The sequence below is a fragment of the Struthio camelus genome, chromosome 4, assembly GCF_040807025.1.
Source record: "Struthio camelus isolate bStrCam1 chromosome 4, bStrCam1.hap1, whole genome shotgun sequence".
Classification (NCBI taxonomy): Eukaryota; Metazoa; Chordata; class Aves; order Struthioniformes; family Struthionidae; genus Struthio; species Struthio camelus.
The window spans coordinates 3219359-3242449 of record NC_090945.1 but is presented as its reverse complement, the minus strand read 5'-3'; the positions used below and the strand labels follow the sequence as shown (position 1 = coordinate 3242449).

The 23091-nt window shown below is 42.9% G+C and overlaps 1 protein-coding gene across 1 annotated transcript in view; it reads right to left on the bottom strand.

Annotated features, from left to right (window-relative positions):
- Positions 1 to 23091, bottom strand: part of TNKS (tankyrase) — a 143995-nt gene continuing 120904 nt past the window's right edge. The window contains exons 13-27 of the mRNA XM_068941094.1: positions 21321 to 21400; positions 20194 to 20339; positions 19375 to 19540; positions 17057 to 17276; positions 16675 to 16784; positions 12647 to 12835; positions 11135 to 11372; positions 10350 to 10432; positions 7723 to 7843; positions 7241 to 7338; positions 5600 to 5674; positions 4464 to 4569; positions 3475 to 3661; positions 2548 to 2704; positions 1 to 1016 (exon numbers count right to left, since the gene is read on the bottom strand). Coding sequence (XP_068797195.1) covers positions 930 to 1016; positions 2548 to 2704; positions 3475 to 3661; positions 4464 to 4569; positions 5600 to 5674; positions 7241 to 7338; positions 7723 to 7843; positions 10350 to 10432; positions 11135 to 11372; positions 12647 to 12835; positions 16675 to 16784; positions 17057 to 17276; positions 19375 to 19540; positions 20194 to 20339; positions 21321 to 21400 — 2063 coding nt within the window. The 3' untranslated portion in view covers positions 1 to 929. The remainder of the gene's footprint in view (positions 1017 to 2547; positions 2705 to 3474; positions 3662 to 4463; positions 4570 to 5599; positions 5675 to 7240; positions 7339 to 7722; positions 7844 to 10349; positions 10433 to 11134; positions 11373 to 12646; positions 12836 to 16674; positions 16785 to 17056; positions 17277 to 19374; positions 19541 to 20193; positions 20340 to 21320; positions 21401 to 23091) is intronic.

The window sequence follows — 23091 nt, the reverse complement described above, 5'->3', positions numbered from 1 at the left end:
TCTTCCGATTTTTCAATCTTTCCGTTTTTGTTTTTTTTTTTTTTTTAAGCTTCCTTCCACCTAAAACACACACCTCAGAAACAGCAGCACATTTCACAAACTGCATGTACCCTAACAGGAGCCTTATAAAATGTTCATTTAGAGATGCCAGCAGAGGGCATTGACCTGCTTTATGAAGTTTTTCCAAGCACAAGAGCTGGTTTTACACTTGTGAACGCTTCCTAGGGCTTCCTCCAGAAAACTCAGCTAGACAAAGCAGCGAACTGACATAAGATTCGTTTCCGCTCTGAAGTTACGCTCTTAGTATCGCTCGCTCAGAGGTGTGCAAAAAACCCCTATCCTGAAGAACTGGACCTAGCCCCTTCTCAGATGAAATTCATATTGCATTGTTATCGATTTTAGTCAACTCGACTTTGTGCAAAATATATTGAAGAAGGTTCTGGCTCAACTTCAGAATACAAAAGAAAAATAAATAGTTGACTAGGATCTCTTGAAAACATAAAATGAATGGTGCATGCTGAAAAGAATATGATGGGTATAATGCAATTTATCTGCAAATAAAATAACTGGAACAGTAGTGTCTGAAATTTTAACGTGCGAGATGGCATTGATAAAGATTTGTGTTTGCACAATAACGTTCCCAAAGTCTAGACCAAAGCAACGTTGTTCTATACATGGTAACCGCAGAGAGTAAGAGCCTGAGATATGTTATTAAAAGGCAGTCCCCTGTAAACTTTCCTCGAAAGGAACAGTAGCCGTCGAGTATGCAAGAGTTACTCATATAGTATTCATCAAGACAGCAATGCTTTATAAAAGACATACAGCTTATTTCCAGGTTTTTAGGAATTTTATAGGATACTGATTTTCTGAAACACACATCCAGCCAGTCCAAGATTGAAGTCATATCCCTCTTCACCGCCCTGTAGTTACTAGGTCTTTTGCTCTGCTGCTGTTGCTGTCTGTGAGGGAGCTTCTGGTTTCACAATCTGGTACGTAATGAGATATTCTGGGTATGCCTGAAAGTAAGTCAAGAAAACAAAACAAAACAAAAAAACACATTGCTTTATGCAAGGGTACACTAGGCAAGTTCACGTTTTTGGATTTCATTACGCAACGACCAGGACAGACAGCGCAAAATTGTAGCACTGTGTTCACAGGGTGCAAAAGAAAAAGCGGATTTCAAATCTAGCCAGCACTCGGTGCTGAAAACAGTGGGCTCTGTTGCGTGCTGGTTAGTATAGAGGGGTTGAGGCTTCCACACATTCAAAAAATGAATCTAGTCTAGAAATCTCAGTAGAAAGGTGTTTCTTTCACCCAGGCACTGCTCCTGGGATGGATTAACCCCTTGTAATATTGCCAGCTGGGGAGCAGCCCTGCTGAAAAGGTGCTGGGGGTCCTAATAAACTAAACCAGAATCAGCAGCTACGAAGGCTAACAGAATCCCATGCAGTATTAACAGCAGTGTAGCCCCTAGACTGAGTGCAGTGATTATTCCCCTTCATCCAGTACTCAACCAGATCACATCCGGACTACAACGCCCAGTTTGGGGGCCCTCTAACACAAGAAAGATTTTGAGAGGCTGCAGCAAGTTCAACAGAGCACCACCGAGATGGGCAGGGGGCTGATGCATACGACGCGTGAGGACACGCTGAGGGAGCTGGCCTCGTTTGGCCTGGAGAAGGGATGGTTTCAGAGGGACCTCACAGCAGCCTCCCATCATCTGTGGAAGGTTTCAGAGAAAATGGGGCCAGGCTCTTTACTTAACTGCACAGCCGAAGAATAAAATTAAAGCATGGGAGGTTCCCACTGGATACAAAGACTGTATTTTTTGCTCTGTGGATAATTAAGCAAAGGAACAAGTTGCCAAGAGAGGCTGTGCAACTCCATACTCAGAGGTCTTCAAGACCTGCCTGGTCAGAGCACTCAGCAATCTAGTCCGAATTCAGCAGGAGGTTGAGCAGGAGGTGAGCAGGAGGTTGTCCTAGACGAGCTCCCAAGGCTGCTTTGAATCAGAATTTATTTTACGATCTTGAAGCCATCCAGACTCCTGGGCAAACCACTTTACTAGAGCAAGGGTCTCGGCCGAGTTTTTCAGGCTAAAAATCAGCTCCTGAAGATTGCTGTGCTACTTCAGCTGACATTTAAGGGTATTCGCCAGCAGGCAGGGCCATTACCACTGCCTGGAATCTACAGCGAAAATGGCCAGAATTTGCATTATGCACCACAAGAGCTTCACAAACGCCGGTGCTCTTGTTACCGCAGTAAGGCCAGTAAAAGGCAATGGGAGAATCAGTGCCTGCTGAGGGAAACGACATCTCTTAAAAGTCCTGCTCAGGAGGAGGGCACAGGCAACTCCGCATGCTGCATATCAGTGGAAAGGAGTGGCATTTGCTGGCTTGATACAGTTCCCTGTCTATTTTTGCACTTAAAGGGAAAATTCTGAGCAATTCGATTAGCACAGCGCACCAGGCTTGGAAACCAGTTGCATCGCCTCTCCAGTTCCAAGCTCTGCCCTTCGCTAATCCCAGTCCTCACTAACCCACCTACCTGCTCTCCTCTGTAGATAACGTATTCGGCATAGGCAAGTCCATTCACACTTGGCCTGCCAATGACAGAATGGTGCCCTGGAGGGGCGTGAGCCATTTTCATTGTACTGAACTGCAGAAAGGATTTCCCAAGGGTCACTCTACAGAAAAGCATTTGTCTAAAAGGAAAACACGAAAACATCACGTTAAAATATCTTGCCAGGAGTTGTATGCTTCCAGAATGATTTCAGACTTTTGAGCTGATTTCATCACAAGTTATTTCTCTAGGCTTTTTGAAGAAATGCTTTTAGAAACCAGTTCTAAGGCTGTATTAAACCCTTCATAAAAATTCTCTCTCTTGACATGCGGAAAGGAAAACAGGCGCTTTGCTTAGCCTTTATGTGGAGGCCTTGTCTAGTTCATTTTATATGGAGTTGTTCTAAGGTGGTGAAAATCCCTTTATGTTCCAACCAGCAGGATGAGGACAAGTATCAAAGTGCAAAAAGCGTATCGATCTAGTCCAGTGCAAAACAGAGCCTTGATTAAGTCCTGTTCACCAGCTCCAGAATTATCTGATCTGCAGCCCAACACTATACTGCTCATCTCCATCTTGCACCACAGTTTTGTTCTGAGAGAGCCTGCAGTTTAATTACCATTTTCTTCTGACTTAATTTTCAAACTTGCTATTTCAAGCCTCTTTCATGAGCCATAATTCTCCTCGATTTATACTCACTGTATGATTAGTGGCTAGCTGTAATTTCTGACCTTCCTGTGGGACTTGCTGCATTCATATCCATTTGGTTCAGCCTAGATAAACAATGAAAACTGCATTTTTCCTGCCATGACCAAGCTCAAGTGGCTAGTCCTTCCCTGCAATTCACCCTGTGCCGGGATCATAAAATACCAGGACGGTGGGAATTACCTACAGGCGATTCTGCTCGACACATACCTGTGGCAGATGTAACAGGACCTGTCTTTGTGCGTGGGACAGCCCGTCCCTCCCCCTATCCCATACACATATTGGTTGCTTTTCGAGGAGTTCTCTGCAAAGTAAATGCCAGCTCCAAACATTCCTCCAATGTATGCATGTCTTTCATCAAATCCCTTGTGAATGATAGCATTAATAAAAGGAGATCCTAGAACAGGATGAGACAAAAGGATGTGTTGTCACACAAACTTGTTCAGCTCTATAGTAATGCAGAAGTCTATGTCAAGAGGAGCTCGTCTGCCTTAAATAGACCGTTAAATACCAGAAAGCGTGCTCAATCAGCTGGAAGGAGGCGATACCCGGCAGGCTGCAGTGATGTGTGGGATTTATCGTTATAAACCAAAATCCCACGTATGACTCATATTTCTTACTCATTTCACAGATCCCGTTAAATGGTTTCCCCCCCCACATTTCAGTACAATTTATCCTCTCAGTGTACACCTTCTCCAGCAGTCAGGACTGGTTAAAATGGGGCGTGATAACAGGACAAACACCTCCCAAAATCAATTTCCTACACAAAATCATAGAAGGATCTAGGCCAGAAGGACCCTCAAGCAGCTGTCACTCACAGGAATTTCTGGACACATCTAGAGAACGTCTTGTTGAAACTTGTGGTTGGCTTTGATTCCTTTCCCTGATATGGTTGCCTGGGGAATATTGTTTCTACTATGTGCTGCTCCCCTCTTCTTCCCCTGTCTTTCTCATGGTAATTTAACATCTCCCAGGAGTTACCAGCAGCACTACTGAAAACGGCTGAGACACGACTTCGCAAATAAAACTTTGTATTTTGTATCTGGTGCAGCTTTTTGGATTGCAGCAACCACACAGATGACCTCCACCACCATCCCACCCCTGCCGTTCTAGTGTAGAAATGCAATTACAGTACAGGGTGATGAACACAGCAACATTAACGTTGTCTTTGAACACACAAACAGAGACCACTTCCTCACCGTGAAACAACATGCGCTCGTTGTGATGATTATGGTTCTCCTCCGAAACCTCCTTCTGTCGGTGGCAGAATCTCTCTCGCAGCTTCTTGTTCACAACCTTTTGAATCTGCAGTGGTACAACAGGCCCAAAGCATGCAGTTTAATTGAAATGAAATACAGTTTCATAGAGCTTGCAGAAATCCTAGAGGGAAGCTGACAGTGAGACACATGAACAGGATTTAAAAAAAACAAACAAAAAAACCTCCCGGCAGTTCTGCATCTGAGGCTGACCCTTACAACTACGAGGTCAGCAGCACACACTTAAGAGATGTTTAAAACCACTGGGAATGCAGTCTAAGTTTTCAGGTTTAAGAAAACTTTCACACTGCTCTCCACAAAGCTGGTAATACCCCTGAGCACTACAAGCTGTCCAAAGCCCCTTTCCTCTCTGCTTTGCCCTCTGTTGAACAACCTGGGCTAGCTTTTTGAAGCCTGCTGTCTGACTTGGGTTACGTTTTTACGAAATCAAACAATTTTGGAGGAAAGAAATTAAGAGATGCTCCGTTCTACCCATCTTAAGATACTGTTTCAGCCACCTAGCCTAATAACACTGTGACCTGGAAGTGTACTTTCTCTCAGAAAGAATACACTCCATTTCCCAATATGCCAGGGCTTGAAAGTAGGCATTTTTCCAGTTGGCACTGGCAAAGGAGGAGGTGTTGAGATCTAAAATAGTACAGGGAAGGTAGAAACTTTTCATAAAAGGTCATGCTCCCCTCCCCCTGGAAAATTGCCTTGAAAAAGAAAAGACTACGCTGAGAGAAGATGTGTGCTGCCAAGTCAAACACATCAAATTATAGACCAGTGAAATTACAACAGGTTGTGAAACACCAGTTCGGCTCTTCTGCCACTCTGCCTTCAATTTTGCTTCTCCAGACTCCCTTCACAGCCCAACTGGACCCTTCTCCTTCACTCCACGGGCACAGCACATGAGCTGTCTAATTTTAGCATTCAAGGCTTGCTTTAACTCTACACCTGAACATTACATCAAAAACACAACTTGAAATACGAAAGGCTGGTCCTTTAAGCCAATTCCGCCCGCTTGAGTAAGTACCAAATTATTTTCCTGCAGGGAATTAGGAAGCTTTGAAACTTACCCTGATGACATTGTACCTGTTGAAGATGCCACCAGCATTTCCACCATCCCTGTGCTCCCGGATTGTACTTTGCATCTAGGTAAATGAACAAAACTGAAGGTTTAGAACACAAAGTTTGCTACAGCAAGGCCAAGTAGTCACACAAGATTTCACTATTTCACTGGCAGCAGTAGACAGTCTTGGTTGAAAATGAACTACAAGGTGTCAGAAAAGAGTCTTCAATTGTAAACTGAGCTGCACGCTTATTTCTTTGGGCACCCAATGCAGCATGCTGTTCCGCAACACCGGCTGAGAAGGTGGCCGATGCAATACCACTATTAAATTACCCAATCTTTCAATAAAAATCTACGTAGGAAAAAGGAGAATATTGAAACTTGCTATCAAAATTACACAGAAACTGAAAAACTGCTTTAAATTTGAAAAAAAAAAAATCTATCTTTTAAAAAGTTATGAGTATATCCAAAGATCGTTTTGAAGTAATAACTAACGTGTTTCCAGTGGGTACAGTTCTGCATTTATTAGTGACAAGAAGATGCTTGCACTGTAAAATTTTCCGACGTCATTAGCAGCTCCCGAGAGTTTTAACAGTTTCATTGGGTCTTTTCAAGAGGTATTTAGAGCTACAGCAACGTTATTTAGTAACAGCACAAATAAATATCCCAATTTACTCAGGCAGAAAGGTGACCCTGTCTGTCAGCTACGTTAATATAAAAATTCTGCACAAACTCTTTGATTTACAGCGTTACTAATAAAAAATATTCCTGGCTATGCTGACATCAGTTCTACGCTTTAAAAAAAACCCAAGCACTTTTGTACCATAATGTAGGAACAACACTACACATAAATAGCCAATGTGCAGGAAAATGGAGTTTCTTCCAAGCACAACTCTTCAGAAAGTCTCATTTTTGTTTTGATTTTTCTTTCAAAATTATATCTGCTTGCAATTTACTTAAATAAAAGAACATGTGTGCGTGGGAGGTAAAATTACAGTCAACTCTCAATTACACAAGAGCTGTTTATCTGGGTTATAGATTAACTCAGCCACTGAGACAAGAGAAAACAAGCTGGTTCACATGCAGAAACAGCCTGAGAACAGAGGAGCTTAGAAAATGCCTACACGCCTGCAAGGCTTTGATCCCTCTGTCCTCACTCAGGGCTTTTGCTTCTCACAGGTTTGCCTATCTTTGGCAAGCTGTGGAAACCTTAGTTATGAGATAACATCCAAAACACAGCAGCAGCACAGCTAAACGGGGATAGCACTAAGTGAGCAACCAGACCCCTTACTATAAAAGGGGCAGGGGACAGTAAAAGAGTTTTCCATCATCACTCTATATTAAAAAAAAGAAATTAAGAGCCCTAAAAGTCCACACCACATCTATACAGCTCACAGACCAAAGCACGTTTTATCACTTTTAGTGCATGCTATGTGCTTTAGCTTTGCAGGGTTATGTGAAGAGCCCCATTATCTTTAGATTCCGCTCTAAAAAAAAAAAAAAGGCTTTTTTTGTTTGTTTGTAACTTGGTGGCACTTCTGATATGCAAAAAAAGGGCACACAATAAATAAAGGCCAGACGGGTGCCACAGAAGGTGGTACTTAAAAATGCTGCCATTAGAGCACTAAAAGAAAGATATTTGCAATACCTCCTCTTCGACGGACTGATACTCCTTATCATCAGGAGCAAGGTCAAGGAGAATGGTCCCCTGACTCACGCAGTGGAAAGTCAAATAAGGGTTGGTGCCTGCAAGGAGAATGAATTAAAGGAGTAAAAATCAACAGGAGAAAACAACGCCAGCTCTGTTTTTATCCAGCATCGCCATTTTTCTTCTTAAATAACCCCAATACGGCAGGAAATGCAAAACAAATACAAGCCAGAAGCACAATCTGAACCAGATAAAGTGCTTTCATTAGCAGCAGGGGCCTTAAAAGAAGGAAGGCCAATGCCTGTGTGAGATGATATCATTTGATTGTCTCTGGTTGGCAGAGGAACAGCTGACGAGGTGTGAGGCAGTGAAGCCTCCAGGCTCTTTCAAGTCCTGGTGGTAAAGCCAGCATTTACAGAAGGCGACTGCTGGGAGCTCACTGTAAGCGGCATTTAGATTAATGGCTAAAATGTCATATTTACCTTGCTGCCCTCCTAGAAGTCTCTCCACACCTTTTATTAACTTGTGACGGTGTCCATAAGCATTAATCCCAATTTCTTTTAGCTCCTCGTGCCCCATGTCTGCCAACACATCCAACGTTATCTGGAGAGGTGAAAGACCACAAAAAATCAGCTGCCAAACACTGCCTGATTCCTGAGGCTAAATATCTATCATTTCAGAAAACGGAAAGGAATGCATCTACACTAACAACCTCGTTCCTATATGTCACGTTTTATGGCGCTCCTAACTGCTGCCACCTCCTGGCAAGCCTCTCCCTGTCACAGGACTGTACCTGGCTGCTACAGATCCAAGTTGCACCAAACTTTTACTTCTCTTACAACAATTAGCAAGAGAGTGGCTCCTCATGGAAGGCTGTTAAAAGCATTGCCGCTTATGTGGAAGGAGGATGCAAAGAAAATTAAGCCAAGCCAATTAACGGGAATAGTTTTGAGCCATTCCAGGTTTCACAGTGCTGTGCAATTCAGAAGTTTCACTGCACTAACAGAAATGAATATTCATCTGCTTACTGATAAATTTCGAATGTGTTTAATATCAGTATCACTACGGCATGTGCTATTACTGTGTATATATTTGCATGCATCCACACGTGTGCATGCATGTATATCAAACCAGTGAGACAGCTATGTTAAATCACGCTCACTGTTCTGGTATTTTTTGAAATAATTACCACTATGAGCACAGATATAATTAGTCACTTGGTTGTAATATAATAAAATTTCTACAGTCATCTGACAAGGTCTTAAATTTCAAGGTCGCAGAGATTATTGGTGAAAGCAGAGGTAATAAAACACACTGTCAAATGAACTTTTTTTTTAAGAGCAGGAAATAAAGGCTAGGTGAAATGTACATTTTTATTACTGTAAAGCAATTGCGTGCCAAGGTGATTTTTTTTTTTTTAGACCTGTAAGAAACGGAAAGATTTCATCGGAAGGAGGTAATTGTACAAAACCTACTTCCAAATTTACACAGTAAATTGGAAGCTCAGCAAATAATAAGAAACCACACCACTTGATTCAAAAGACGCTGGATTATTAGCACAACTGGCCTTTCAGATAGCATCAGAGCCCACTATGGACAAATGAGCATCATTAATCTAAAAGAAAGCATCTCAAGCAGGGAATTCATAGCTACCCTGAACACCTGGCATATTGAGCAGAAATCACCCTTACTGAGATTGCTGTGGAAAAGCCACTGAAGACATCCATCATGTGCAGAGGAATATTAAGAAACAGGGAGCAAAAACAGATACTAGAAAGTACCAGCACAGACTCCTTATGAATAGGAGGATAGAGCCAAGGTGAAAAAGTGCACACGAAAGGACTGCAGTGTCTGGAAAAGAAGCTTAAGGCAATATGGTAGTCACAAGGGAGATGAGCTTATTTTCATAAGACAAACGTGCAAGAGCAGCTAAGAAAGTTTCAAAACGACGAAAGAATAGCGAAGCCAATTTGCATCTTTAAATCTTATTAGCAAGGGAAGATCTTAAAAACAGGTTAGGAGTTAAGGAAGTAAAAGCAGAACAAACAGCGTTGCCAAAGGAAGGGTTTGAAAACAAGGAAAGAGGAATGCGAGCAGAATATAGGTTGGTTTGGGGTTAAAAGAAGCAATTCCCAATTAAAGAAAAGAGCCTGCAGTTTGTATTTAAGAAGGGAAAAAAGATTATACAGTGTGTTAACCTTGGGGACATACCTCTGCAATGTTAGCATTTAGAACAGTTGGAGCTTTTTCTGTCAGTAACACGTTACGCTTAAAACATTTGTTTCCTGCCTCATCATAAGAGATTAGGAGCAGAGGCCAGGGAAAATATAACCATCAAATCCAGTCTCTTGCCCTGCACCTTTCATTTCTACTACTGTGTCTATCTCCGCCCGTGCAAACAAATCATCTATTTAATTATAACACACATAAAAATAGTCCACAAATACATTAAAGATACTTTCGCTCTGAAGAGCGGTGAAAGATTGAGAAACTCTTACATTAGTTGTATTCTTTTCAAATCTTGTGAATTGTTGATGGCTTTGCAGAGTTTTTTTTTTCCCCCTAGCTCTCAACTTTTTAGCCCTGCAAACCCAGTCAATGCTATAGCCTTACTTCTATTAGGAACTATATTTCTGCCTTCTCTACCGTGACTACATCCTGGTAAACTACATCCTGGTGTTTACTTCAGCTTATGGGTGAAACTGGAGTGTTTTCAAGATCTAATCAAGTGTCACGTGCAGCAGCACAAGTGGCAAAAGGCTTGTTTGGATATGACAACTGCCATGATGCTCAAAATTCGCAAGGTCCAATGTAACTCTCAGATCATGAGTCAAACTGGCAGGACTGGCAGTCATTACTCTGAAGAAAGTGAAAAACCCTGGACATCTGAATCAAACAGCTGCAGAGCCTTTCATGGGTTTCTTTCAGAACACAGTGCCTCCATAAAATATTTGATGATTCATTTGTAGTTTGCCTGGTTATTTTTGTTTCTCCGTAGATGTGAGGTTGTTTTTGTTGTCGTTTTTTCTCCTCGTCCTTTTTAAATGAGCCTATCTTTAAAACACAAAAACGGGTAATGAGTGTACCAGAGATGAGGCTTGCCACCTACCTGTTCTGTTTCAAAGATGTCCCGGAGGTGTTCAAGACCTAGGCTTTTCAGGAACTGGGTAATGTTCATGTCAAGACCAGCAACTATAATAAGAAAAATACGTCATTATATCCCACGCACATATACTTTCAAAAAGGAAAAAAAAAAAAAAAATCAAGCAATACCACTTACTCTCTCAAAACTTCAAACTCTGACTCTTTGTATACAATCAGTTCATCTAAGCCTATATGAAACAATCCACCTCCACTGTGTGAAAGCTCAGGGCAAAACTCAGTGCTCCTGCCTCAAAATCAACTATTAAAAAGCACAAATGAGCTGCAGCAAACACAGGCTCAGATTACACTGGAAAGGAACGGAAAAGTGGGTGGATTTTTGCTATGCAATCACCCAGATGCTGACACGGAGCACACGTTCCAAATACTAATCAAAGGATTTAAAAGCTTTAGCCAAAACCCACCAGTCCTCACTATCATAATTCCTTCTTCAAAATAATTCTCATCGGATTTTCTGTATAAAAATCAACAACGAACATCCGGGCACCCAATCAGATCAGCCTTTGGACTGGGACCTAATCACTGATGGCAGACACGGACAAACAGCCAACAAAGCTCCAGGCAGAGCACATGAAAACAGAGCACGTGTCAAATACTTTGCAACGCAGGTAACAGTTCAAGCTGCACAGTATTTTCGGCTCATCGGAAAGGCTTTTCAGATAAAGCAAGGCCTGCTGTTACACTAAGCTACCGTATCCCTGGCAAGGTAAACTTATGCAGCAGCGAGCGCACCTTCTCCTTCTTTTCTTTCGGTTCCTGCTGCTCCATCGCCAGCATTCGATGCCCCTCCTACCGCTAGTTCTGCCAGAGGCCCAGTGAGGTTATCTATACTGCTGGCAGCAGAGAGGCAGGATGGCGTAGATGCTGGTGAGATGAGGGAGGCACTAACGACAGTAGCTTGAGGCTTAAAGCACGTAGGCAAAGCTTCTGGAGGCATCGCATCTATCAGCAAAGCTCGGATATCGTCGGCCTGAAAAACAGAACAAACATTCAACATGAGGCTCTGTTATCATCAAGTCACTGATCCCTGTAAAGCATTTTCTTGGAATTTTTTGAATTGATCACTCTACTTCCCATTAAAAAGAAAAACGTCAACTTTCATAACCCTGGCGCGGGAATTAACTGTTGGAAGAACATATCGATTCACTGCTCAGATGTATACATGAAAGCTATTTTGAAACAACTTTTCAAGACTTGGGTTCTCTGTTTCTAAAGTTATGCTTCATCTCATTTCCTTTCTAGCAGAACGATTTCATAGGTGCAAAAGCTAGGAAGAGCAGTGCAGAAACTTCATCTGAAATTCTTTGCAAACTAGGCCAGGCAATGCCATCTCTGTCAGGCTGAACTTCTGGTTGAACATTTTGCTCTTGGGTCAAGGTTTCAACAAAAAGACTAGAGGAAGAGTATGAATTTACCTAACAACTGGATTTTAAAGTGCCTTTACTGGCTAAATTAAGCAGTACCCTCACTTTCAAGAATTTCCTCCTTGCAGGTTCCTGTAGACATGATTAGGACATGTCTTCCCTTTCCCACAGACAAATCAAGTAGAGTTTTCACGTCTCTCATCACAAGGCAAGTTTTCCATTATTCTGAAAGACATCTTCTGAACTCTCCCCAAAGAAATCAATGTCCTTTAATAGGTACTCTCATCAGAAGCGGACACAGCATCCAGTTTGGTCGCGTTAATGGACAGATACATTTCTGTACCTTTATTAGGCTCTTTAACTGCCTGCCACCACTACCACTAAGGAAAAGGTTTCAGGCACCAGTTTTAGGAAAAGATCGATAGCCACCTTCAAATCTTGGGATGTTGTTTTGGAGTTGGTCAAAAAAATAACTGCGATAATATGCCGATCAACAAAATCATTCTCTAAATGATCCCATTCCCCTAAAGCCCCATCTTATTTTCCTCTTAGGCTCAAAGAAATGATTACAGTACAGAGATTGACAGTCACTGGGACAATTTCAGATAGGTTTATTGCTGTCAACAAGAAGGGTGATTACAGGAGCGGACTCTTAAGCAGAAGCAAACACAAGCCTTGCTAAGATCTCAGTCAAAGGAAAAAGCCTGGACCTATGGGTAAAGGAAATCAGGAACAGTTGCCCTGGAGATGCTTATCTCCATATACCTCAGCACAGAGAAGGCTGAGGATCGCTGGTGCCATGGAGACATAGAAAGCTATTTAACATGTAGAGATGATCCCTCCAGAGCAGCCTGTGGCTGGCACTCCAACACAAACTTACTGTTGCCAGGTCTAGTGGTGTCTGACCCTCTTGATTCTTCATGGTTGGATCCGCTCCATGCGCTAGTAGCAGAGCACAGAGCTGTGTCCTTCCTTTTTGCGCTGCTTCATGCAATGGCGTGAAGGCCCATTTATCGGTTGCATTTACACACGTGTTGTATTTGATCAACAACGCTGCAATATCAACATGCTGGAAAACACAAGAACAGCTTTATCAACGTGTCGCTAGTAAAATGCAACATTTCCTTTTTGGTGGTAGAGGTAAGAATGCTTAGAGACCTTTGTAATCTCTCTTTCCTTTCTTCAACCCGCTTCTCTGCCTCCTATGCTTATGTAGTGATACACTGCTTTAGGTGCCACCCCACACTGCAGCTCAACAGTCATTAAAGCTGTCTCTGTGCCCTACCAGGTCTCCCACCAGCACGCGTGTGATTGGGATCAGGCACAGGCACAGCTGCAGGAGCAGAGGTGATACCTGATCCAGCATAAAACTATCTATAGAGTTAACTGTCAAAATATTTGCAGACAATTTTGAACGGGCAACGCAAGTTTATGAGGCTGCAACACTTGCGATATGGTATTAGAAGCTCTAAAGATTGAGGTGTCCTGCTGAGCCACCATTTAAACGTCCACACGCAGAAGTCTTTCACTGCACTTTCTTTCTCCCAAGACCTGGAAATCATGGGAGGCAGCACAAGTTTGGTCTTTCTCCAATCATATTGTATCGAAGAAATGTAATTGGTGAAGCTCATTACGAATGTGGTGAGGGACAACTACTTTAATAAAAGCAATGATCTTGCAACCCCCCATCCTTCTATGAATACCCCAACCTTTGAAAGTTTTCCAAGTTAAAGCAAGACGACAGAAAAACGGCACATAACAATTTTATGTGCCACTTTGACCAGTAAAATTACTTGCACAACACAGCTTATAAATACACAAGCAGGTAGTAAAAAGGAGTAGCTAGGAGCACGAAACATTGAAATTGTGGGAAGCCCAAAGACTTTTGCCAGTGAATTTCATTTTTCCTCTCAGAAGCAATTAAGTGACTCTCAGCAGCTCTAGCAAAAGGGCTCCCTCTCTCAAAAAATGTGGCTTGAAAAGACCACTGACCTTATTTTTCCCCTCTTCTAAACTTTTAAAGCAATTGCTGTTCCCTTGACTTTTGAGCCACATGACACAAAACCCTACTGAGGGACCCACAGCATGAAGTGCCGGGGGGCAGAACCAAAGGAAATCACTTTTGTGAAGAAAAGGCTGAGTGTGACACCTGTCGGCTATGAGCTTCTGAAGCCAGTACGCATCTCTGCTCCGTCTCCTATCAGAGAGCTCTGGAGGGGCTGAGGACATCTCACGGAGAAGTATGGGTCACCACAGCGAAAGCATACAGCAGTTCTTAATCAAAAAAGCTGATGGAAGAGCACCCAACACAGTCTCATTACCTTTTCCTGGAGATGGTAAGGTAACCAAATTAGATAGGCGTGATGATTTTTAGAACTGATTTATCAGTTCAAACTGATCTCTGACATTTCCCTGTGCCAGTAAGGAATGCTTTACCTTTGCATAAAATGCATGCTTCAGTACTTTTTCTTTTCAAGCACAGGAAAAAAATCTTTGCAGCAGAATCTGCCTGTGGATCTAAAGAACATCCTGGGCATCTATGGTTATGGTAGGTGCTGATGAACAACATGCTTGGTGCTAGGGCCCAATGGCATGAAAGCATTCTGCACTGCATTTCTAAAGCAGATGTCACCTTCAGCAGGATTTGGAGCCTTTTGCTCTTTAGGTCACTGGAAGCCCTGGCTGACGCAGGGAATCAATCCAAATGATGTAGGCTGCATTTCACTGATGTGCTCCCCTTAAAAACAAGGAGAGCACTGCACTTCATATTTCATCTGGATTTCAAAACAAAGCAATCAGGTGGTTGTGTTAAGGTCATCTTTCCTAGATTTTGCTCTTCTTGCGTCAGGGCTATGCAGTAACTAACAAAGCATATCAATAGACCATCAAAAATGCTAGTTCTTGAGCTTCCTATCGTCTACCTGTGATTATAGGCCTTTCTCTTTGGACAAATAGTCTGTGGAGGCTCCCATTTCATCTCCATTGCCTGGAAACAGAACCTCTTTTTGAGGCTGTGGAAGGCTGGCAGTGATGCCCACACCCTTCTTGCAAGCCCACGTTTCCTAACACAACAATAAAGCTAGCGGACACCTTTAAATGGCAGATGCAAGAGATGTCAAAAACACTTCAAGAGACAAAGCTGTTTTCTGTACCAATTCCTTCTTTTGCCTTTTTCACATGGGATTTACAGTTTAGCAGTTGGAAAAACCAATTACAAACTTGTTAAATTTGCTGGAAAAAAAAAAAGAAATCAGAGAGTAGTAACTATCGAGGATTAAACACTGTGCAGTGCCTTAGAATAGAGAGGACCTTTCCTGTACAGCATCTGAGGACACAGCAGTGGAAATATAAAAGCTGACAAACATGACAAATAACCACTAGCTCTGTTGCAAAACATATATACCCCTTCCTCCCTGCTGCAAAGACTGGTGACTGCTGCAATCAAAATGGAAGGGAATAGTTTCTGAAGTAGGTGCGTACACGTGCTACAGAGAAGATGCAGAAGATGCTGTGCTGTCTTAAAGATACAGTCAATTCATGTTATAAAGATATGAGGTCATATGAAACAGAAAGGAAGAACCACGGGTTGCCATCCCCACTGCAGTACCTCCATCTATTAACCACCTCCATTAACCACCTCCAAAAAGCGCCTAACGGCATTGCCATTTTATCAGAAACCAACCTAGTGCCTGCTCTGCTGGCCTTCCAACCCTGCTACCCTCGAACAGGCTGCCCTTTCCCTCCCCGTTTCTTGCATCTCAAAAGGTTCCCACTTCCCATTGGGGTGTCAATCACTCAGCCAAGCTTCTGGCCTGGCTTGCTGAAACCCTCCTTGGTTTCTCTGAAGCTGCTGAAAGCAACTGCTTTCCAAGTCTTGAACTAAGACATCCAAGGAAGATTTATGCCTGGCATCCTCTGAACCTGTTTTTGGGTTTCCCAGCTCAATATCTGCTAATACAACTGCTGTGAAACCATGTACACATGAAAGATGGACCATTTGAAAACATTCATTTGGGTATTACTGATAAAATCTTGCAACTGCGAAGCCTTGCTCACGGGGCACTTACTTTCTGCTTTCAGGCTATTTTTGCTGTTAGACCATTAACTTAGTGCCACAGACCCAGACTTTTATTGGGCTGTTAAGTACTGCTGGGAGCTTGTCAAGCATTGTCTCTGTACAATTGCTTGCAATAGATTTCTTCTCGCTTCATCCACCATTAAAAGCTGCATATAAGCAATCTAGCTGGCATCTGCACAGGTGGTGTGCTCACAGATGCTTCCTCCTGTATGTTAATCAGCTAGGAGAGCCTGTCTCATCAGAAAGGGTTTGGATCAGCCATTGCCGATAGCCCAGTTGCACTAGACAGCTCCCCCAGGACACTCGTACTCCAAACTCAGCCACTTCTGGACGAGTTGGTTTTGTCTGCTTTGGAACCAGATGGTCCCTGCAGCACAGACTGATAGCATCCTTGTAAACCATAGTTCCCCCCTGTCCCGAGACTAGCTGAAACAGACCTCTGCTTCCCTGCCAACGATCCCCAGGTATCGTTCTCTTCCTCCAACTCCTCCAGTGACAACTCGCGGTCTTGCCTGTTCCGACAGTCATCCAAAATTTAACACTGTTCAGAGCTGCTCATCTACTCCGTTACACAGAGGCTATATTTTGGTCATCCTTCCAAACTGCAGCCCCTAATCGCTACCGAGCACCTGCATCTGTGTCTTCCTTAGACCTGGGCTACTGGGGCTGCAAACAGCATTTTACAGCAGCAACTTAGCCCATTTTTTCATGACCATCAGAGACTGAGCTTTGCTCACAGCAAGACCGGTGAAACATAAACTGCTTTGGATGAGACTTCTAGAAGGAGTTCACAGTTTGCTTGACTCGCAAGCATGAGTGCCTGTACCTACCCCATAGGATGCTGCATTGTGAAGGGGGATCAATCCCCCTTTGTCCTGGGCATTAACATCAGCACCATGCTCGAGAAGGTATTCAGCTACTTCCAAATTGTTGTAGCCAGCTGTAGAAAAGACATAAGAAACCACGTATCAGGAGAGTCAGACCAAAGGAAAAGTTTTAGGCCGAAAAGCTAAAGCAATTTTTAGACCGAAAAAGCTCCTCTTTTCCTAGTAACCATATCGCCTCTTAAAATACAGCTGCCATAGTTACAACTCTCTGAACAAGACAATTTTCTCTGTGAAACTCTTTATTATGTCAGCCCTGTTTCTTGGTGATTAACTTCTGAACCCTACGATAAAAGCACAAGCCTACAAGACCCAGTGAGTCACCCACCTGCAAGATGTAGTGGTGTTGAATTTCTTCCCTGGGTGTCCCTGCAATTGATATTTTCTTGAGTGCACAGCTTCTGCACTCGTGCCAGACACCCCTTCTTGGCAGCATCTAGCAAGGCAGCATCTCCCCGTAGTAAGTCCTGGATGTCCGTGTCTCCTTCTTTCACTAAATCTAGAGGAGTGTTCCCATCTCGATTCTTTTTTGTAGGATCGGCTCCATGCTGCAAAGAGCAATGCAGAACGCTACTGTAACAACCACAAGCGTGGGACATCAGCGCGTCGCTTTTCTGTGGCATTGGATGAGGTGGGGAGGATTTTGCCAGCCTGCCATCCTGACCTAACAACTGTATGCTTTAGCCTGTACAAACCCAGGAGGCTAAGGCCAAAGTCACTAATCTGCAGCACAGCTGTACACATCTCACCTCCACAGGCAAGAATGGCACTGCTCTGCGTGCGCTACCAATACCCTGCTTGCAACTGAAGCTGTTTCAGGCACAGGCCTTGCATATAGCCATACCACTCTGTCACAGCAAACGTTAAAGAAGAGTCAGGCATTGCAAATACCTGCTGGCCAGTCCTCCCCTACTCCTGCAACCTGCCTGGCACTGGTGTTTCCTCCCCAAGCCAGTCTGAGCTAGTGAAGCCAGACCCTGGGTTTCACTAAATGCCACCCTGCTATCCAAAAGGGACTTGTTTCAGAAAGAAAGGCTCTTTCTAGAGTGGGAAAAACACTCATTCCTATACTTTCTGCTAGACCACTTTTCGGTTATCAGATATTCTCCAGAACAAATATTTAAGTGAGGAGATAGTGTCTTCTGAGACTCCTTCAAATGCACAGGGGCAAAGGAGGGGGGTCAATTTAAAGAAAGGCCTTGAAAAAGGGAAGTCTCTCCAAAAAGCCTGTACTTTGTTTCATTCTTTAAGTAGAATAGGACAAAAAAAGTCCAAGTCAGGAGGAGCCAAGCTCAACATTCATGGCTCAGAGGAACTGAGCTGCCAGCTGGCATGAGACACACAACAGGAGAAGTCCTCAGCACACTGCAGCATGAGCACATACCCTTGGACAGTGCACATCCGGAGCCAGAGCCCTTACACTACTGGGCCAGCCTAAGGACACGTTTAGCTCTTGCGCAGGCGTGATTTTGAAAATAAAGATTTCTCTATTTCCTGTGGTACATGCATTACTTTGAAGGATCCTTTGAAGTTGAACACAAAAATGGCTCTGTTCCTAGCAAAATGATCAGACAATTCCAGAGCCCTCCAGTGCCTATAAAATAACATTGTGCCTGAGAAACTATGAGAGCTAATTCCACGGGAGCTTCTATAGCTTGAGGCAACTTCTGTATTTAGGTGTCACCAGGGCCATCACTGAGCCTACTCCACAGATAGTCCCTAAATGATACCTTCTGGTTTCCACTGCAGCTGTGTTTCAAACAGCTGTGCTACCTCTCTGAATGCTTTTTGGCTAATCAAGTGAAATCGATAATGGGGAAGGATAGAAACAGCAGGGCTTCGCAGCAGCAAGTGGAAAAGAAATGTGAGGGAAAGAGCTTGACAATTTTAAGACTATACATATTCTTAGTTATTCCTATTTTAAATGCTGTGCTCCAGAGGGACATGAAGTAGGACAGCTAAAACAGGAACCAGGATTGCTAAGAACATGGACCAAATTCTAGTACCCTTCTACCGTCACAAGACAGGATATGACCTTATATTAAAGTCTCTCAAACTCACGTTCCTCACTGAAAACGTACTGGCATTACCCTTAAGCCTTTGCAAGCTTCGCCTGCTGTTTATAGTGAATACTTGTTCCACGCTATATTAACCTACATTTCTTCCAGCAGCCTGATAAATTATACATTAACTTAGCGGTTTTCAATTTCTCAAATACCAGCCAGTTTCTCGGAGGCACTTCCAGTTATTGCTCTGTAACACACCCTTGCATAAGTATTTACAAAGGTTTATTTAACTGTAATGACTGTTCCAGAAAGGGAGGAATAGGATGAGAGCTTTTTTGTACTCTTTAGACAAATTCAACTTTTTCTGGTTTGTATGAGACTTGTGCTACTTGGCTAATATTATCAACTGGGCGTGTTTAGACTAAAGTAATACACCTCCTGGAAAAAAAGTATCCATATTGATGAATCTTTATACAGTGAACTTACCTTACATAAGAAACCATGTGACAATTCTAAGATGAAAATAAATTCGAAGACACCATAAAGGACTCACGGAATGCAATTAACTTTGATCCTGAACTCAAGCAAAACAGAACGTAAATGCACTTAAAGGCACTTTAGAGAACTCCAGATTACATACTTTTAAAAGCAGCTTGCATATTTCGTATTTTCCTTTTGCTGCCGCTTCATGTAGAGGTGTGAATTTCCACAGGTCTGCTACATTGACAGAAGCACCATGCCTCACTAAGAGCTCAGCCACCTCGTAGTGTCCGTAAGAACAGGCATTGTGCAGGGGTACTAAGCCACTAATCAAAGAGAAAAAATGTAACAGTTACAGAAAATAAAATCCAAAATGCAATTGTACAAAGTTCCAAGAGAGAAATCACCCATTTCCACTAGACATTATCCATGTCTTTTGGTCTTTCCAATTTTCAAGGCTTTATTTCCCTGCTATTAAAGTATCTATGAAATGAACATCATTTTGCTCCTTCAGTTCCCATCCACAAGGCTACTAAAAGCAAAACAAGCACCAACTGTTACCACCGCTACAAGCCTGACTTTAACTCTGTTAACAACAGCCAACTTAACAAAAGTTAGTAAAAAGGATTAGAAAAACGATCAGAGAGAATCCTGGTATTTTACCTCACACCACTCAAAACTCATTTTAGATCACCTGAAAGGCTGCTTTTAAGCACAACAAAGTCTCCGCAACGGACAGAAGGGGGAAGAAAAAGGGCATGAATTACAGTGCCAGATATGTACTTGATAACGGCTTTGCCAGAAAACTAAACATTACTTAATGGTCCATTAAGTCTCCCTACAGCGAATGCCCGGAGCAATACAGAACACAAGAGAAAAAAATATGATGGTTACTGAAATGCAAAGCAAAACAAATAGAGCGGGTGGAAACGTCACACTAATAGAAAACTATGGAGCATATCATGGAGTGAAAATTTACCCTTTATCTTTGGCGTGCACATCGGCCCCGTGGTGCAACAGATACTCCACCACTGACACGCGGTTATATCCTGCAGCAAAGTGCAGTGGCGTTGAATGACGGCCTTCCAAATCTCTACAATTCACATTCTGAGGGCTGCAGAGTTGCTGGGAAGACAAAAGAAGAAACAAAGTCTAGTACAGAACTAAAAAACCCCAAATCTCGAAACTGCCCCTCCCCAACACAAAGTTTGGTCTATAGATCAAATTTGACAGTTCTAGTTTTATAGTTCTGTTGTTATTATGTACCAATTTTTAGAAGTTAACTTTCAGGAAACTTGTTCCACATAAGTCAAGTTAAAAATACAGCTTCTCTAAATTTAGGGCTGAAAATGCTTCTATAACAAATAAGATTTAAATGATGGAAGCAGTATGAAGACGTCCCTAATACATTAGGAGGCTGAATTTCTAAAATATCAAGCACCAGGTTTGAGCCCATGTTAAGCCTCCCTGGAAAAACTACCATTTACAGTTTAACTACTGTCTTCAGAAATCTAGAAAACTGAGCAGGCAATGAAGGAGTCTATATAGATTTTCTGAAGCACAAAACCGTTGCTGTTTGAACGTTAACGTAGACCACGCTGAGGTTCAAGGTGAAATTGTGTGCAAGATGGCGTACCTGCAAGGTATTTTGCCCACAGACCAAGCATGGAAGATAAGACCAATCCTACCTGTGATGCTGGGACTCTGTGTCCTGATACTTCAACTTCTGATGAAGGATGGATTTAAAATGTGAAGTCTGCTACCTGTTGTGCTTTTGGTTGCCTGCCTTCTGATTGAATAATGAACCTGAGGCCTGGTTCTACTAAACTGTGACTCTGAGGCTCACAAGGTCCTCTTCAAAGAATAATGGCTGCACCTGAAACACTGCCTCTGAATCTGTCAAAAGACTTGGCTGTGTGAAGTACTGGAAGAATGAACACCCACAAATTCAGAGGAGCACCTCAGCACATCCTCTCAACATATACTTTCTTCCCATTTTCTAAGATTTTTCCATCCATTGGGCGTTACTTCCACAACCTTTGTAGCAGAAGTGGTCTTGCACAGCAATACAAAGTGTAAAGTTAAGCATGAGTTGCCCAGACCTACCTTCACAGTTTCCAAGTCTCCAGCTTTGGATGCTTCTAACAACCGATAATCCACATCAGATGTGCGCACAGGTGTACTTTCTACATAAGGAAAGACATGAGTTTTTTTTTTTTTTTAATTTAGGATTATTTAGTTATATTAACTTGTGCTCAATATATTTTCCAAATTGAAAAAGAAAAAAAAAGGGGGGAAAAAAAAAAAGAGTCTGTTGGCATTTACAGAAATGCTGCCTGAGCCGCGCTGTGCAAGTATCATACTGCCTAAATGGTTGAATAAGGAGCCTTAGTTTCAATGTAAGCCTGAAAGATCTAGGCTCTAGTGCTAGTATCATTCTGCCAAATCAGTGCTTTGCTTATTCCATGCATGGTAAAAGTGACATTTCCACTTTCAAGAAATCTACGTGCTCCCTGGGACAGATTCCAAGTTTACCCAAGTTCAAAAGCGCCTTCTCACCGATTTCAGCAAACTTCACACGAGGCCCTGGTGCATACCCAGAGTTAAATGGGCTGACTTTGGCTGCTGAATTCCAGTCTTAGCGCTCTGTGCTTGCAATATATCTCATACTACAAAGCAGCGACAAGGGGATGGGATTCTCGAGACGGGCTCGGGCCACCAGTTGTCCTGGGCACATCGTGACTGCCCACCTGCGACACCCTCACGATGCAACAAGTGTGCACTGCAGTTGATGGCGCCAATGACGCCTGTCTCTTGCTAAAGTCCCGAGGTCGTTAAAAAGAATGATGTGGCGATTAACAGGAGACCTTTGGAGATGCCTTTGCTATTTTTAAATGATTGTAAAATGTCAGGCTTTGGCCCCAAAATTCCTTGTTATTCCATTTCTCATTAGAAACATAGCTGTGGGGAGGGAGGCAAGCATGCATTGAGAGAAGAGGAAGAAGTGGCTGGAAGGGAGCAGTGGATTAGCTGTCCCTAGAGCTCTTCAGCACTGCTCAAAAATGAGCTGAAAAGGTAATCTGGCCACTTTGTTTTTAATAGAAACTACTTTCTAGGGTAGAAGCCGCTCCACTTGAGCTCCAGGATTTATGGAATAAAAGCTTTGGCAGCATGTAGCCAGATCAATGCCTGAAACGATCACCTAACGCAAAACGAACGGGGCAAGCTGAACTTGGGGTCACAAACCCCTACAACAACAGAATGCGATAAGAAAGCGAGAGTGTTGTAACCAGCTAAATTCATTCTGAAAGGGTATGCAACTCCGTCAAAAATGATTACAACAAAAAAACTGCTTTAAAGGCCCAGAACTGGTACTTTGGGGAAACATACGCTTCCTTCTAGGGAGGAAACTGCAGAAACGAACCTTCACGATAAAGAGACCCAAGTCTGTTGTGAGAAGGTGCTTCTTACAGAGTAACGCAGTCTCTGCAAAATCCAGTCAGTTCCTGACTTTGCAGTGAAATCTGCTACTATATCACAGGAATGGAAAACGGCTGCAAAGGGACACCTGCCTTCCCAACTAGCCAGTCTCATAGACAGACATCAATTTAACCATTCAGTTTGAGGCAGTTTTTCCTATTTGCAGCCCTATTTTCTCTTCTCGATCAGTGCCTGCAGACTTTTGCTACCCATTGCCTCCACAGTCACTGCAGAAAGAGGAGGAGGAGAGGGAGGAAGAAAGAGAAAGGCAACTCCTAGGAGCTCAACTGCAAGATGCAGAAATGTTCCCAACCGAAGAAAGGGGATTGATGAAAACGTTAGTGCCTTGTGTAGTGTGAATCCAACTCCTGTTGTCACACTAGTTTAAGATTTCAGC